Source organism: Neofelis nebulosa, chromosome 2, assembly GCF_028018385.1.
Source record: "Neofelis nebulosa isolate mNeoNeb1 chromosome 2, mNeoNeb1.pri, whole genome shotgun sequence".
Classification (NCBI taxonomy): domain Eukaryota; kingdom Metazoa; phylum Chordata; class Mammalia; order Carnivora; family Felidae; genus Neofelis; species Neofelis nebulosa.
This window is the reverse complement of record NC_080783.1, coordinates 90092522-90106274: the sequence shown is the minus strand read 5'-3', so window position 1 is coordinate 90106274 and position 13753 is coordinate 90092522. Positions and strand designations below refer to the sequence as shown.

Genomic DNA, 13753 nt, shown 5'->3' with positions numbered 1-13753 from the left:
TCTAATAAAGTTAGTTTTAAATCATTTTGAACACTAAAAATATAAAAGTACTTCACTTTTACTAACACCTTGCCATTCTAGCATCAAAAGTATGTCCTAAAATAAACATACATAAAAGCTGACTACCAGAAGTCTGCATGCTGTTTATGGCTTTTTCTAATATGCTAGAACATGTTTTTGACACATATTTTTTTATTAAAATTAGAATTCCTGGGTTTACATGGGTCTTTACTACTTACTAACTGTGTGACTCAGGCAAGCTAGTTAATCTCACTATGCTTCAGTTTTCACATCTCTAAAATGGCAATAATAAGAGACCTACCTCAAGGGTTAGTATAAGGATTAAGTGAATTAATATGTTTAAAGTATTTAGAACAGTGCCTAGTACATAAGTGCCATATAAATATTTTATTTAAAAGAAAGCATGTGATAACATTAACAAACATTCCTCATATAAGACTGAAACTTTTTAAAAATGAAATTAAGCTATGATCATTGAATAAAAAGATCATTCTAGAACCAAATTTCTTTGAGTCTTAGAGCCAGAATCCATGAAACAAGAAATAGGAAGATGGGTCTGTTGGGTGCCAGTTCTTTGGCAGGGCTCTCCTCTCTCAGCTGAGAAATTCAGAGACCTCACAGCCTTTATGCACTTTCTCTTAAATAGTTAAAAGAAAGTAAACATAACTGGATTCAGATTGGATGGTAATTGTAACTGGTCAATTACCGCTTTTTACTTCAACCTTTGCCTATTCAAGTTAAAGGTAGCTTCTACTGGGTTTGGCTAAAAGTTTGACAATAAACTGTATTTCTTGGAAATAACTAAAAAAAAGATATGAAGCTTTAAAGAATAGTAATACTTAAAATACTTTAGGTACATTAAAAATCCTTCATATATGAGACTGAGCAGTAAACCAGAAACCAAAAAGAAGCTAATATTTTTTTTCTATTTTTTAACTACATCATGTTGCCTCAAATCTGCATGGATAAAGTAAATTCATCAGAATTAAATTTTTCAAGACCTTATACCTTGACATGACATTCGGTTCTTTTGGAGATAATATCCCACTGTACACATGCAAGTCCTTGTAGTTTCAGATGTTGGTAAACAAAGCTGAGAACATCCACCATTATTTAGTTGGCAAGAATTGCTGCCTGAATAGAAGGAAAACAAGCAAAAGAAATATAAAATTCAAGAAAAATAAAATATAAAATTTAATAAAATTGGAGTATCATTCAATACCAATAATATGAACAAATATTTATGCTTTTGTTGATTTATAAATGTAGCTGTTTTATATTGGTTAGTATTATGTTTGAGTGTCTTGAGTAATTCGAAGTGGCATGTTATAGTTGAAGTCTGCCCTCCCAAAAAAGTGAATGGAGATCTCATGCATGGCATAGTGATTATAGACAGCAATACTATAATTAATTTATAGTATCAATTAAACTTTAATTACAATTCACAGTTGCTGAGAGACCAGATCTTAATTGTTCCCATCACGAAGAAGAAATGATAATTATGTGATATGGTAGAGTTAGGAGCTAATACTAAGGTGGTAATTATATTGCAACATATAAATGTATGAAATCAACACCTTATATATCTTAAACTTGTACAATGCTCTATGTCAATTATGTCTCAAAACATAGATTTAAAAATAAATAATTAAAACCTATTTTTTCAAAGCAAATGATGATTCATGAGAAGATTCACAGCTACAGAACAACAAGTGAAATTGGTTTGTCATGAATACTGTTATAGACCTTTACAATATATTAAGATCACAGGAATTAGGAAATCTTTCTTTTTTGACTACTATATTTCACTTCAACTCTATAGTTACTTCATTTTCAGGAATACTTTATCCAAATATGTCAAATAAATCACTGTTAAATTATATTACTAACTCAATTTGAAGACTACGCTGCTAAAAGAAAGGAAGTACATATACGCATATATGTATGTGTATATATATATGTATATATGTGTGTGTATATTATATATATATATATATATATATATATATATATATATATATATATATTTAAAAAGCAAGGAAATAAATTTTGCTATTCGTAGGAACATAATTCTCCCCAAATATATTTAAAACATACCCACAAGAGTCATCTAATTAATTGGCATATTAATTCTCCTTATTCCTGTGTAGTAGCAATGACAAATATTAGTCAGGTAATCACAGGTAGGCATTCTAGAAAGATGTTCCACTGAATTTACTAGGCCCAATGTGCTAATTAAACCTGGTAGCGTGACATTAAGTAATTTACAATCTTACCCAGCAAGTTCATTAAATATCCCATTTTTACAACATTTTTATTATTCTAGGACATGCAATGCCATTTACTGGATGTTCAAGCTCTAATACGAAGTGCAGTAAATCCACTGAGAATTACAAAGCATGATGAAAGCTATATATCAATAGTGCTCTATGGAAAATTCAAAATACCAATGCAGCTCATTATTTCTCATCTCCTGAATTCAAGACAGTCTGATGGGATTTAATTGTTCAATCGAAGCTGTCATGAGCTCTGTCATTTTTGAAGTGTGAAATACCCTCAACTTGGGAGATTTCTCATCAGGAGATCTACCACATTCTCTCCTAATTTCCAATAGCTGTCAGTTCAGTCAATGACGAACTCCACCCTATATAGGGCCACATACTAGGATTTGAGTTGCCCTGAACTTTTGAAATGATTACCTTTATCTCTTATATAAACTAATGAAGATTAGTTGATTTATTTCCCCTTTCCTCAAGCTGACTTTTTACATACTTATATATGAAGATAAAACTTCAGATCTCTGATTACTTTAAGAGACAGTTACATTTACTGTTATATAGCACATAGTTACATAGTTTACAGCAATCTATACTAACCTTGATCTGTAGTTATATAGACTTACAGTAATCTATACTGAACTTAAATATATTTTATATTATAGGAAGCCCATAAACATATATTAACGCAACGCCAATCTATGGACTTAGGCATTTTGTTATAGATTTATTTCAACTATTTCAAAAGACTGAAAAACTGAGAAAATATTGACAAGAAATGCCTTAACTATAAAGTTTGAAGAAACACCAAGTGGAGAGAAGGAGAAACAAGGAAATGAAGTTAAAAAAATAGATTCAGGAAGAGAATTAAAATTTCAAAAAATATAGAGTTCTATAACCTTGATGATATAAAAATATGTGAAAAAATAACGGAAAAGGAACTTCTGGGACTGTGCATTTTTAAATCTATTTGTAATAATAGCAATACATATTGTATCATACTTATTTTTGACAAAAAATAAAATTAGCCTATGTTAACAATTATGTTGTACAACAACATGCATTTCATGTATCATTTTGGTCTCTAATAGGGGGACAGAAAGGAAAAAAAATAATTGAAATGAATCATTATTTACAGTATTTATCTTTGCCTATTAAATAAAGAATTGATGTAGGAAAATATTAGATTTTAAAAGACAATAATTTTGGTAGTGATTATCTGGCAAATTAGAAATATTAGCTTGGCTTAATATTTTGCAATGATACTGATGTTCAAACTTCATGCCCCAATTCTCTAGTAGAGTCAGAAAGTCCACTTGACTAACGAGAAGTCCCAGCTCTCCAGTGATCTGTGTCAAAAATGATAAATGAAGTAGCTAATTGTACTTTGAAATCCAAAGAAGTAGTAATGTTAACCTTAAATAATCCTAAATTGCTCATATTTCATAGTAATGAAGCTTTTAAGGTACCTGCCGTGATTCTGTTAATGGGATTCTCTTTAATACAGATGCTTTTATCAGCATATTTTTTCAGTAAAAATAGTATTCTCACTGAATTTTAAGCTTAGTCATATTACACCATTAATTTCTAAGTACTGCAGGTCCTTGTCAATTTAGTAATACTTTCACGATGCATAAAATGCCAACTCTACTTGTAGGATTAAACTCTTACGAGACAACGATTTATGTACATGAGCAAAAAAGTGAGGAAACATAATAAATTTTTCCTCCAATAAACTTTATTGGGATTGTATCTAGGAATACTCTATATATTAAACTAATATACAATTTCAAACAATGTGTTTGTTCACATTTTGATAAAAAAATGAATATATATTTTTTAAAATATCCTTTTTAGAAATAACGTATCTGTCCCTCTGTTGTATTTTCTAATGCGTTTTTGGGTATAATCTCATTAAGTATAGACTATGAACTAACATTTATCATAGTATTTTAAGTTTTTATTCTTTGGAAATATATCACATTGAAATCCACAAAAATGTCACAATATTTTATTTACTGAGTACCAGCGTTTTATTCTCAATTATATAATATATTCCCCATGACTTGTGTGCCAGTAAAATTATTTATTTTGATACAGAAATCTTCCATTACAAAATTACTGGTGAAAACACTCCTGTTCATTATTATAGACAGTGATTTCAAAATATATCAGAGAGGAAATACAGTTTTATGCATAAGGGTTTCGGTATTGGTATCTTCTGAACCATGAAAGGAGCCCAGTAATCACTTCATCGTTATTTTTTATTCTAAAGCAATTCTTTTAAATTTTTTCCAGGAAATTTCAGGAAGGATTTCAGACCAAAATTTGCCCATGATTTTGTACAGGGAAGGCAACCATAAATCTGGTCTTCTTTTTGTCTCTGGATATGCAGGTATGGCTCCCAATTGGTATCACCAATAAATTCTGCCTGAATGATGGTTGTTACCGGTCTTCAGAATCAGCGATCCCCTTGGTTCACTATTTCTACCTATACTATTCTCTGTTTTGGTCTATATGTCCAACTCTTTAGATAAAAATCCCTTTACATTTTCTTGAAATGTTTTTACTAAGAAGAAAAGTATATGAAGCTAAGGGTCTCATGGCAGAGACTGAGGTAAGGAAGTATAATACAGAAAAATGTTCTTGCTAGAAAACAAGTGCTGCTAAATGTCATGGGTCATGAAACAAAAACTAAGAAAGGACTAGCAGGTGTGGGGCTGTCCTGGCTGGCATCTCTAATCTAATTGCCATTCGGGCAATGTGACAAGTCCACCTATGTAAACCATCTGTTAGTTCTCTCACTCCATTTCACTGCACACCATTTGGACAAGCAAAAACAAAAAAGTAAAATGCTTAGAGCCAAACAATGCAGTGCTTTTTGGATGTGAAATTCTTACGTTGACATAGTCCATTTGAAGTCCCCTGGTTCATTCAGGTTCTGGGCTTAATTATATACTCCATATATTTTGCTGGGATTTTTTCTTATTCTAATATTTTGAAATCAAGAACTCGATAAGACTTCTTTGAAGACCTGACAAATTAAGATTCCTTGGGTGGCTCTGCTAATGTTTTGAAAGCTCATTATATACCTGATGTCAAAGGAATTTCTTGTGTAGTATTAAGCAGCATTTGCCTCCCACCCACCCACCCCCACTTTTTTTTTTCACTAGAAGCAAAAATACAAACCTTTCAATTGTTGAATTGAGAAAATAATATGAAAAGAGAGAACATTATATATTCAAAAGGTGGCACAAATTCATTACAGTGTGACTTGCCTTGCTGTGCTTCTTTATCGTACACTTTCATATGAACAACCCCAGAAGTCTTATTTCGTAGGACTGTGGGGTTTCTTCCATCCCTTTTGCTGCAGGTTCCCAGCTGAGCTAAGTTTTGGTCTGCCCACCACAGTTTCTTATCTATAAAAATGAAAAGATTTTTTCTATGAAAAAGATAATCATCTTATTAAATAATAATAAACAGCCAGTAAAGTATAATACTTTCTGATTTCTTTTGTTACATTCCCAAGCTCTGTGTCTAAGGAGAAAAAAATAAAATCTCTTTTATTCTTTTAAAAATACAAACCACAATGATATTTGTTTAAATTTTCCTCCTTCCTCTCCAATTAGAGATTCTTGCCTTTAACTTTTCTTTTTCGTAAAATATAGACTATAAATAAAAGCATTTTCAAATTAATATAGAATACAGACTACATTATTTACATATGTACACATGATCACATTAGTGCTCTACAACATCTGTAAATAAATGGCAAAATCCAACCAAATATCCAGGCAATTATAAGAAAATATTGTCCTATTTTTGTTTACAGTATGTAAGCTGTTAATAATTTGTACTCCTCATTACTGAATTCTTCATAACTCTTCATAACTCTTTTATTTTTTTGCACAACTTATGACCCTTTCTTCAAAATGTTAATAATGTAAACTGTTCAGTGTATGTGTTGAGGACACGTATTGAATGTTTTTTGGTAGTAGACACTCTGTAATGTTCCATAGATTAAAAAAAAAAAATAGTCCCAACCCTAAGGAAGCTAGCATGCTGGTGAAGATGATAGATTTATTATTATTTTATTTCAAATTATCATAGAGAAACTATAAAGAAACTATTACCATTCTCATTTTATAGATGAAGACTCTAAGATTCAGAGATTAATTAAATTAAAAAAAAATTATTTTTCAGTTTATTTATTTTGAGAAAGAGACAGGATGAGCAGGGGAGGAGCAGAGAGACAGGGAGACAGAGGATCCCAAGCAGGCTCCACACTGTCAGTGCAGGGTCCAATGCAGGGCTCAATCTCACGAACTGTGAGATCATGACCTGAGCCAAAACCAAGAATCAGATACTTAAACCAACTGAGCTACCAAGGCACCCCAATCAAATTTTTATACTTTGTCTTCCTATCTCCAAAACTTGTGTTCTTTCTACAACTCCATGCTGACTGCATTAAAAATTTTAAAGAGGGGTACCTGGGTGGCTCAGTTAGTTGAGCATTGGACTTTGTCTCAGGTCATGATCTCACAGTTCATGAGTTTGAGCCCCACATCAGGATCTCTGCTACCAGTGCAGAGCCTGATTTGGATCCTCTGTCCCCCTCTCTCTCTGCCCCTCCCCTGCTCACATGCTCTCTCAAAAATGAATAAACATTTATTTTAAAAAAAATTAAGGAAAGGCAGTAATTCAAAATAAAGTTCAAAATTATAAAGGTTTTAAACAATTTAGACTTTTCAACAAAAGCCTAACTAATAACAATTGGGACCGCATTAATTTTTACCTAGAAGTCAAAGGTTAATTAATTTTGTGAAAAAAACAAAACAAAACAAAACAAAAAAACTCTTTACCTTCATAGTTCATTTATTCTCATTCAAATGCTATGATATTTTGACTAAACCAAGGCCTAGTTTCAGATATTTAAGAAGGATACTAATACAGATATGAACAATAATCACCCCTTACTGAATTTGATTTTGTACAATACACATTTGTAAACACTGAAGGTAGATTAATACATTTAATCTTCAAAACAATTCTAGAAGGCAAGTATTACCATTATTTCTTTATTATTTTTATTTTATTTTAGACAGAGAAAGTGCAAGTGGGATAGTGGGGCAGAGGGAGAGAGAGAGAGAATCTTAAACAGGCTCCACGTTCAGCACAGAGCGTGATGCAGGACTCAATCCCACGACCCTTGGATCATGACCTGAGCCAAAATCAAGAGTCGTTCACTCAACCAACTGAGCCACCCAGGCATCCCTAAGTACTACTATTATTAAACCATTTTACAGTAGAATGCTGAGGCAAAGTGATATTAAGTAGCTTTCCCCGGGTCATACAATAAATAGAGGCCCCAGATTATATAACAAGCACTGATTTCAGAGCTGCTGGTGCTAATTTCATCTCTAGTGTCCCCTTCTATAGATGGATGGAGTTTATAGTCTTCTCTCTTGACATATGCATATGGAGCTTAGATTATGCTGATGACATTGAGTAGCCCATTCACTTTTGGGTTTGTTTTATACTTGTGAATTGACATAACAAGGTAAAAGTTCACTGTGAATAGAAAATTTTACTGTAGAGACTTTATTTATTATTATTTTAAAATTTTTATTTATATTTAAAAGAGAGACAGAGACAGAGTTCAAGTAGTGGAGGGGCAGAGAGAGAGAGAGAGAGACAGAATCCAAAGTAGGCTCCAGGCTCTGAACTGTCAGCACAGAGACCCACATGGGGCTGGGTCTCACAAAACGCGAGATCATGACCTGAGCCAGAGTCAGAGGCTTAACTGACTGAGCCACCCAGGGGGCCCTGTAGAGACCTTATTAAAAGGTGTATAGAACGGTACAGTAGACTAGACCCATGTATGTTCCCTTTCAGTTTTTTCAATGTGCCACTGTGATAGGAATTTAGAAACACAAAGCAGAAAAATCCATGTATACACTCATAGAGAATTAAGGACCTATAAACAATGTATAAAAGATGGTATTTTATAATGGTATAGATGGTATCAAAGATGGAGAAATAGGTTAAGTTGCAACCTGGAGTGTTAATTTTCCCCCACTCTCAATTTTACTTTATACTCTAATTAAAAGTGAAAATAAGATAACATAAAATGTGATTTTTACAATAGAGAAGTGGAAGCCATCACTCTCCACAGAACTCTAGATGACCTTGATTTCAGCCTCCAAATAGTACAGTGGGAGTGCTAATAAAGGTTAAAAATAGAATAATTAAGTGAAGATATTTTTATATGTAATATCCTCTACCACCACCATGTCTGTAACCCCTTGCCCTGAGTTTACAGAGGGTGATAGCCACTAATAGAAATTCTCAAATAAAAATATGACCATAGCTCTTTTTTCAAATACTCATCAAACAGGGGGACCTGGGTGGCTCAATCGGTTAAGTGTCAGACTTTTGGCTCAAGTCATGAACTTGCGGTTCCTGAGTTTAAGCCTCTGGTGGGCTCTGTGCTGACAGCTCAGAGACTGAAGCCTGCTTAGGATTCTGTGTCTCCCTCTCTCTCTCTGCCCTTCCCTTGCTTGTGCTCTATCTTTCAATCTCTCAAAAATAGACATTAAAAAAAATTAAAATACTCAGCAAACAGGCTTGAAATATTAGGTCTGGTGTCTCGCAATAACATTCCCTTCATTCTGGCATTTGAGGAAGGCAAAACCTGACCCCTAGCTCCTACCTAAAGCAAAATCTGCAAGTCAGTGTCCAATGGCATGCAGAGCTCCCGGTGAGACACCCCCTCTCTAGAAAGATACAAAGTAAAAAGAGTTTTATTTTCATAAAATAAAGAGGAAATCCATGATAGACACCCAGTTCTCCTTTGTTACATATCAAGGGGAACCAAGAATCTCCAGTTCAATGAGAAAAGCCAATTAAAGAAACCTCTTAGAACATTAAAAAATCTTGTCTAAATAAAAATGTTTTAAAATAGAGTGACGACAAAATGTGTTTGAGAAAATCTTCCATAATACAAAGAAAAAGGCAGATAATATGACAGAAGAAGAAAGACAAGTAGACTATTAGTCTAAAAAGTCCAATAGTCAGTATCACTAATCTGACTAGAAATCATTGGTTGTCTACTGCTATGCACTTACAAAAAAATAAATAAATGAATAAATCAGCCTGTTTTACTTAAGAATGTTCTGAATTGATCAGTAAAAAGCACTAATTTTATTAAATCTTGATCTTTTAGTACATGTCTTTTTAATAATCTGTGTGGCAAAATGGGAAGTGTGCATAAAGCACTTCTGTTGCATGTTAAATCATGATTGTCTGGAAGAAATGTACTTATGCAGTTTAACCTCCAGGAAAATTAGCTTTTTTTTTCTTCAAGTTTTTAAATTCCAGTTAGTTAACATACAGGGTAATGTGAGTTTCAGATGCAGAATTTAGTGACTCATCACTTACTACAACCCAGTGGTCATCATTACAAAAGCCCTCCTTAACCTGTCACCCATTTAACCCATCCCTCCTCCTTTCCAGTAACCCTCAACTTGTTCTCTATTGTTAAGGTTATGTTTCCTGGTTTGTGCCTCCCCCCTCTATCTATCTCCTTTTTGTTTTGTTTTTTTTATAAAAATGACCTACTTTTTTCATAGAATATCATCTTTACTTGAAAGAACAACTGACCCACAATCTATGCCTCTTCAGATGTAGGTATTTGGCAGATATTGCTCAAAAATGAATGAAATGGAGAAGAGAGTTACTATAATGCTACAGTAATTACAGTGTGGTATTGGTAAAACAATAGACAAATCAACGAAATCAAATAGAGAGCCCAGAAAAGATCTCAGTAAATACAGTCACCTGATTTTTGACAAAGCAGCAAAGGCAATACAATGGAGCAAACAGAGTCTCTTAAACAGTGTTCCAGCTGGGACAACGGGGCATTTCCGTGCAAGAGAATGAATCTAGGTACAGACCTTATACCCTTCACAAAAATGAACTCAAAAGAGAACACTGACCTAAATGTAAAATGCAAAATTATAAAGCTCTCAAAAGATAATATAGGAGAAAACCTAAATGACTTTGAGCCTTTTTAGTTACAACATCAAAGACATAATCCATGAAACCAGTAATTGATAAAATGGACTTTTTAAAAGTAAAACTTCTGTGCAAAAGAAATTATCAAGGTACTTGGAAGACAAGCCACAGACATGGAGAGAATATTTGCAAAAGATACATCTGATAAAAGACCATTATCAAAAATATACCAAGAATTCTTGGGGCACCTGGGTGGCTCAGTCAGTTGAATGTCTGACTTCGGCTCAGGTCATGATTTCATGGTCTGTGGGTTCGAGCCCCATGTTGTGCTGACAGCTCAGAGCCTGGAGCTTGCTTCGGATTCTGTGTCTCCCTCTCTCTCTGCCCCTCCCCTGCTTGTGCTCTGTCTCTCTCTCAAAAATAAGCTTTAAACAAAAAAGTACATACAAAGAGTTCTTAAAATTCAACAAAACAACCAAATTAAGAAAAAAAGGGCCAAAGGCCTTAACAGACACCTCATCAAAAAAGATATATAGATGGCAGACAAGCATATGAACAGATGCTCCACTTCATATGTGATCAGAGAAATGCAAAATAACATAACAATTAGATACCACTAGACACCTATTAAAATGGCCAAAGTTCAGAACACTGACAACACCAAATGCCAACAAGAATGTGATGCAACAAAAACCCTCATACGCTGCTGGTGAGAATGTAAAATGTTACAGCTATTTTGGAAGAAAATTTGGTGGTTTCTTACAAAATCAAAAATATTCCTACCATATGATTCAGCAATCTACTCTGTGTTATTTACCCAAAGTAGTTAAAAGCTTATGTCTACACAGAAATTTACACACATATTTTCACAGATTTATTCATTATTGCAAAAATCAGACTTGACTAGAAGACAGAAAAGAAAGGAAGGAAGAGAGAAGAAAAGGAAAGAAAAAGAAAAGAAGACACGAGAAGAAGAAGAAAAGAAAAATACCTCTATCCCTAACCACTATAAGCTAGTCAACCTGTGGCAGACTCCATGTTGTTTACTCAACAGCTGCTCTCCTTCCTGTCGATTCTGCTAAAGAAGAATAATTTCCACACGCAACACTCGAAATGCCAAGCACATTCTTTTGCAGCCTCCTGGGCAATAGAGGTGGCCATGTAACCTAATCTAGATTAGTTTCAGGGCAGGAGAGGCTTCTAAGAGTAGCACAAAACTATGCCCTGTCTCTGTGAAATGTCTCTATGGATAACCAATTGGATTCTGTTGGGGCAGTACAAAGCTGTCATATAAATGGGAGGAGAGGCAGAACAGAAAGAACCATGTCTTTGAGGACCATGACCAAAGAACCTTATGCCCAGGAAGGACCATGAGGACTTGGATAATATGAATCTAAGTAGTGACCAGCACGAAAAGGACTACAGATAGCCTAGAAAAAGTATTCTAGGTTGTTGCGGCCCTCTGAAAACATACCTTTCATCATCCCTCATCCTTGCTCAAGATTCTTCTAATTTCCTGATTATATACTGCCTCAAATTTAAAATTCTTTACCAAGTTTTAAAATCAAGACATAATTTGAATTGATTCCACCTAAAATTTCTTTCCAACTTCTCTCTAGTACTTGTGTTTAATCCATTCTTGTGACCTCACAATATTCATTCATTCATTTTTCAACTAATATCAGGCATCTATTTTATTTATAAGTACTATATAGGTAGTGGGAAAATGAGAGAAGACAATGACTGCTTTTATAGATCCTATGTTATAGTGAGGGAGAGAGAAATACATAAACAGGAAAGAAATAAATGAAATTTCTACAAATCAACAGCAAAAAAATAAATAACCTGATTGAAAATGGCGAATTACTTGAATAAACATTTTTCTAAAGAAGGCATGCAAATGGCCCACATGTATATGAAAATATGCTCAATATCACCACTCATCAAAGAAATGCAAATCCAAACCAGAATGAGGTAGTACCTCACATTTGTTAGGAGGGCTATGATTAAAGAAAAAATAAAAAAGACAACAATGTGAGCAAGGGTATGGAGAAATTGGAACCCTTGCACATTGCTCTGGGAATGTAAAATGGCAAGGCCACTACAGAAAATAGTATGGGGGTTACTCAAAAAAAATTAAAAATAGAACTATCATATGACCTAGCAACCCCATACATCTGGGTATATATTCAAAGGAATTGAAGTCAGGATATCAAAGAGATATTAACACTCCAATGTTAATTGCAGCATAATTCATAATAGCAAAGATATAGAAACAACCTAAATGTCTGTTAAAGGATGAATGATTAAACAAAATGTGGTATATACATACAAAAGAATATTATTCAGCATTAATAAAGAAGGAAATATCCTGTACAGAATGTTGATAACGAGAGAGACTATAAATGTAAGAATATAGGAGATATATAGTCAATCTCAGTATTTTTTTTTTCAGTTTTACTGTGAACCTAAAACTGCTCTAAGGAAATTAATACTTAAAAAAAAAAGGAGATTTTGTCACATACAACAACATGGATGAACCTTGAGGACATCATGCTAAGTAAAATTAGCCAGTCAAAAATGGACACACACTTCAAGATTCACTTATATGATGTACCTAATATAGTCAAACTCAGAAACAGAGATTAGAATGATGGTTGCCAGAGGTTGGGGAGAGAAGGAGAGGGGAAGTTGCTCTTCCACAGGTATAAAGTTTCAGTTATAAAAAAAGGGGTATGTTCTAGTGATCTGCTGTACAACATTGTGCCAGTAGTTAACAACACTGTATTGTGCCCTTAAAAATCTGTGAGGAGGGTGAATCTCATGCTAAGTATTCTTATCACAATTTTAACAAAAATTAGGAAAGAAAATAACTAAAAACTTCTATTAGTGCTATGGTGAAAATAGGCATGTTTCCATTTTTTACAAACGTTGGTTTGCCCATCTTTGTCAGCATGTGCTTCCAATATAGGCACCCTTCACTGCACAAGTAGAACCCTTCTGTCCCGCAGCAAAGTATGTCAGACTAGGCATATCTCACATCGACTCTTCCTTCCCACTGATGCTGAGGCGTCTCCAGACGGAATCACATAGTTTTATTTTTAATTACTGCTTTTCCCTTCTTTTCACTTGTATTAATTTTGAGTCTCTATCCAGAGATGAAAGCTCTTGAGAACAAGGATCCTGTCTTGTACTTCTTTATGTTCTTCACAGTGCTTTGCATTCTTTTGAACTGAGCACGATTTAGAAATTTCCTAAATACATGTGAAATGACTGGGGAAATAAATATCCCTAAAAATATCTCCCGTAACAAATCATAACTCAGAAAACATTTAAATAAAGCCATCTCTCCCATTCCCTGTTGATATTATCTTTTTGAAAACATTTCTTTTTAAATATATTTTTCAAGTATCTCTAACACAAAGAACTTTGGTTTTGAC

General features: G+C 33.7%; 1 protein-coding gene across 4 annotated transcripts in view; it reads right to left on the bottom strand.

The window, feature by feature from the left end:
* Nucleotides 1–13753, bottom strand: part of LRP1B (LDL receptor related protein 1B) — a 1890044-nt gene that overhangs the window by 523490 nt on the left and 1352801 nt on the right. For all 4 annotated transcript variants that reach the window (XM_058715412.1, XM_058715410.1, XM_058715409.1 and 1 more), the window contains exons 33-34: nt 5572–5716; nt 1030–1151 (exon numbers count right to left, since the gene is read on the bottom strand). In XM_058715412.1, the coding sequence (XP_058571395.1) occupies nt 1030–1151; nt 5572–5716 (267 nt within the window). The remainder of the gene's footprint in view (nt 1–1029; nt 1152–5571; nt 5717–13753) is intronic.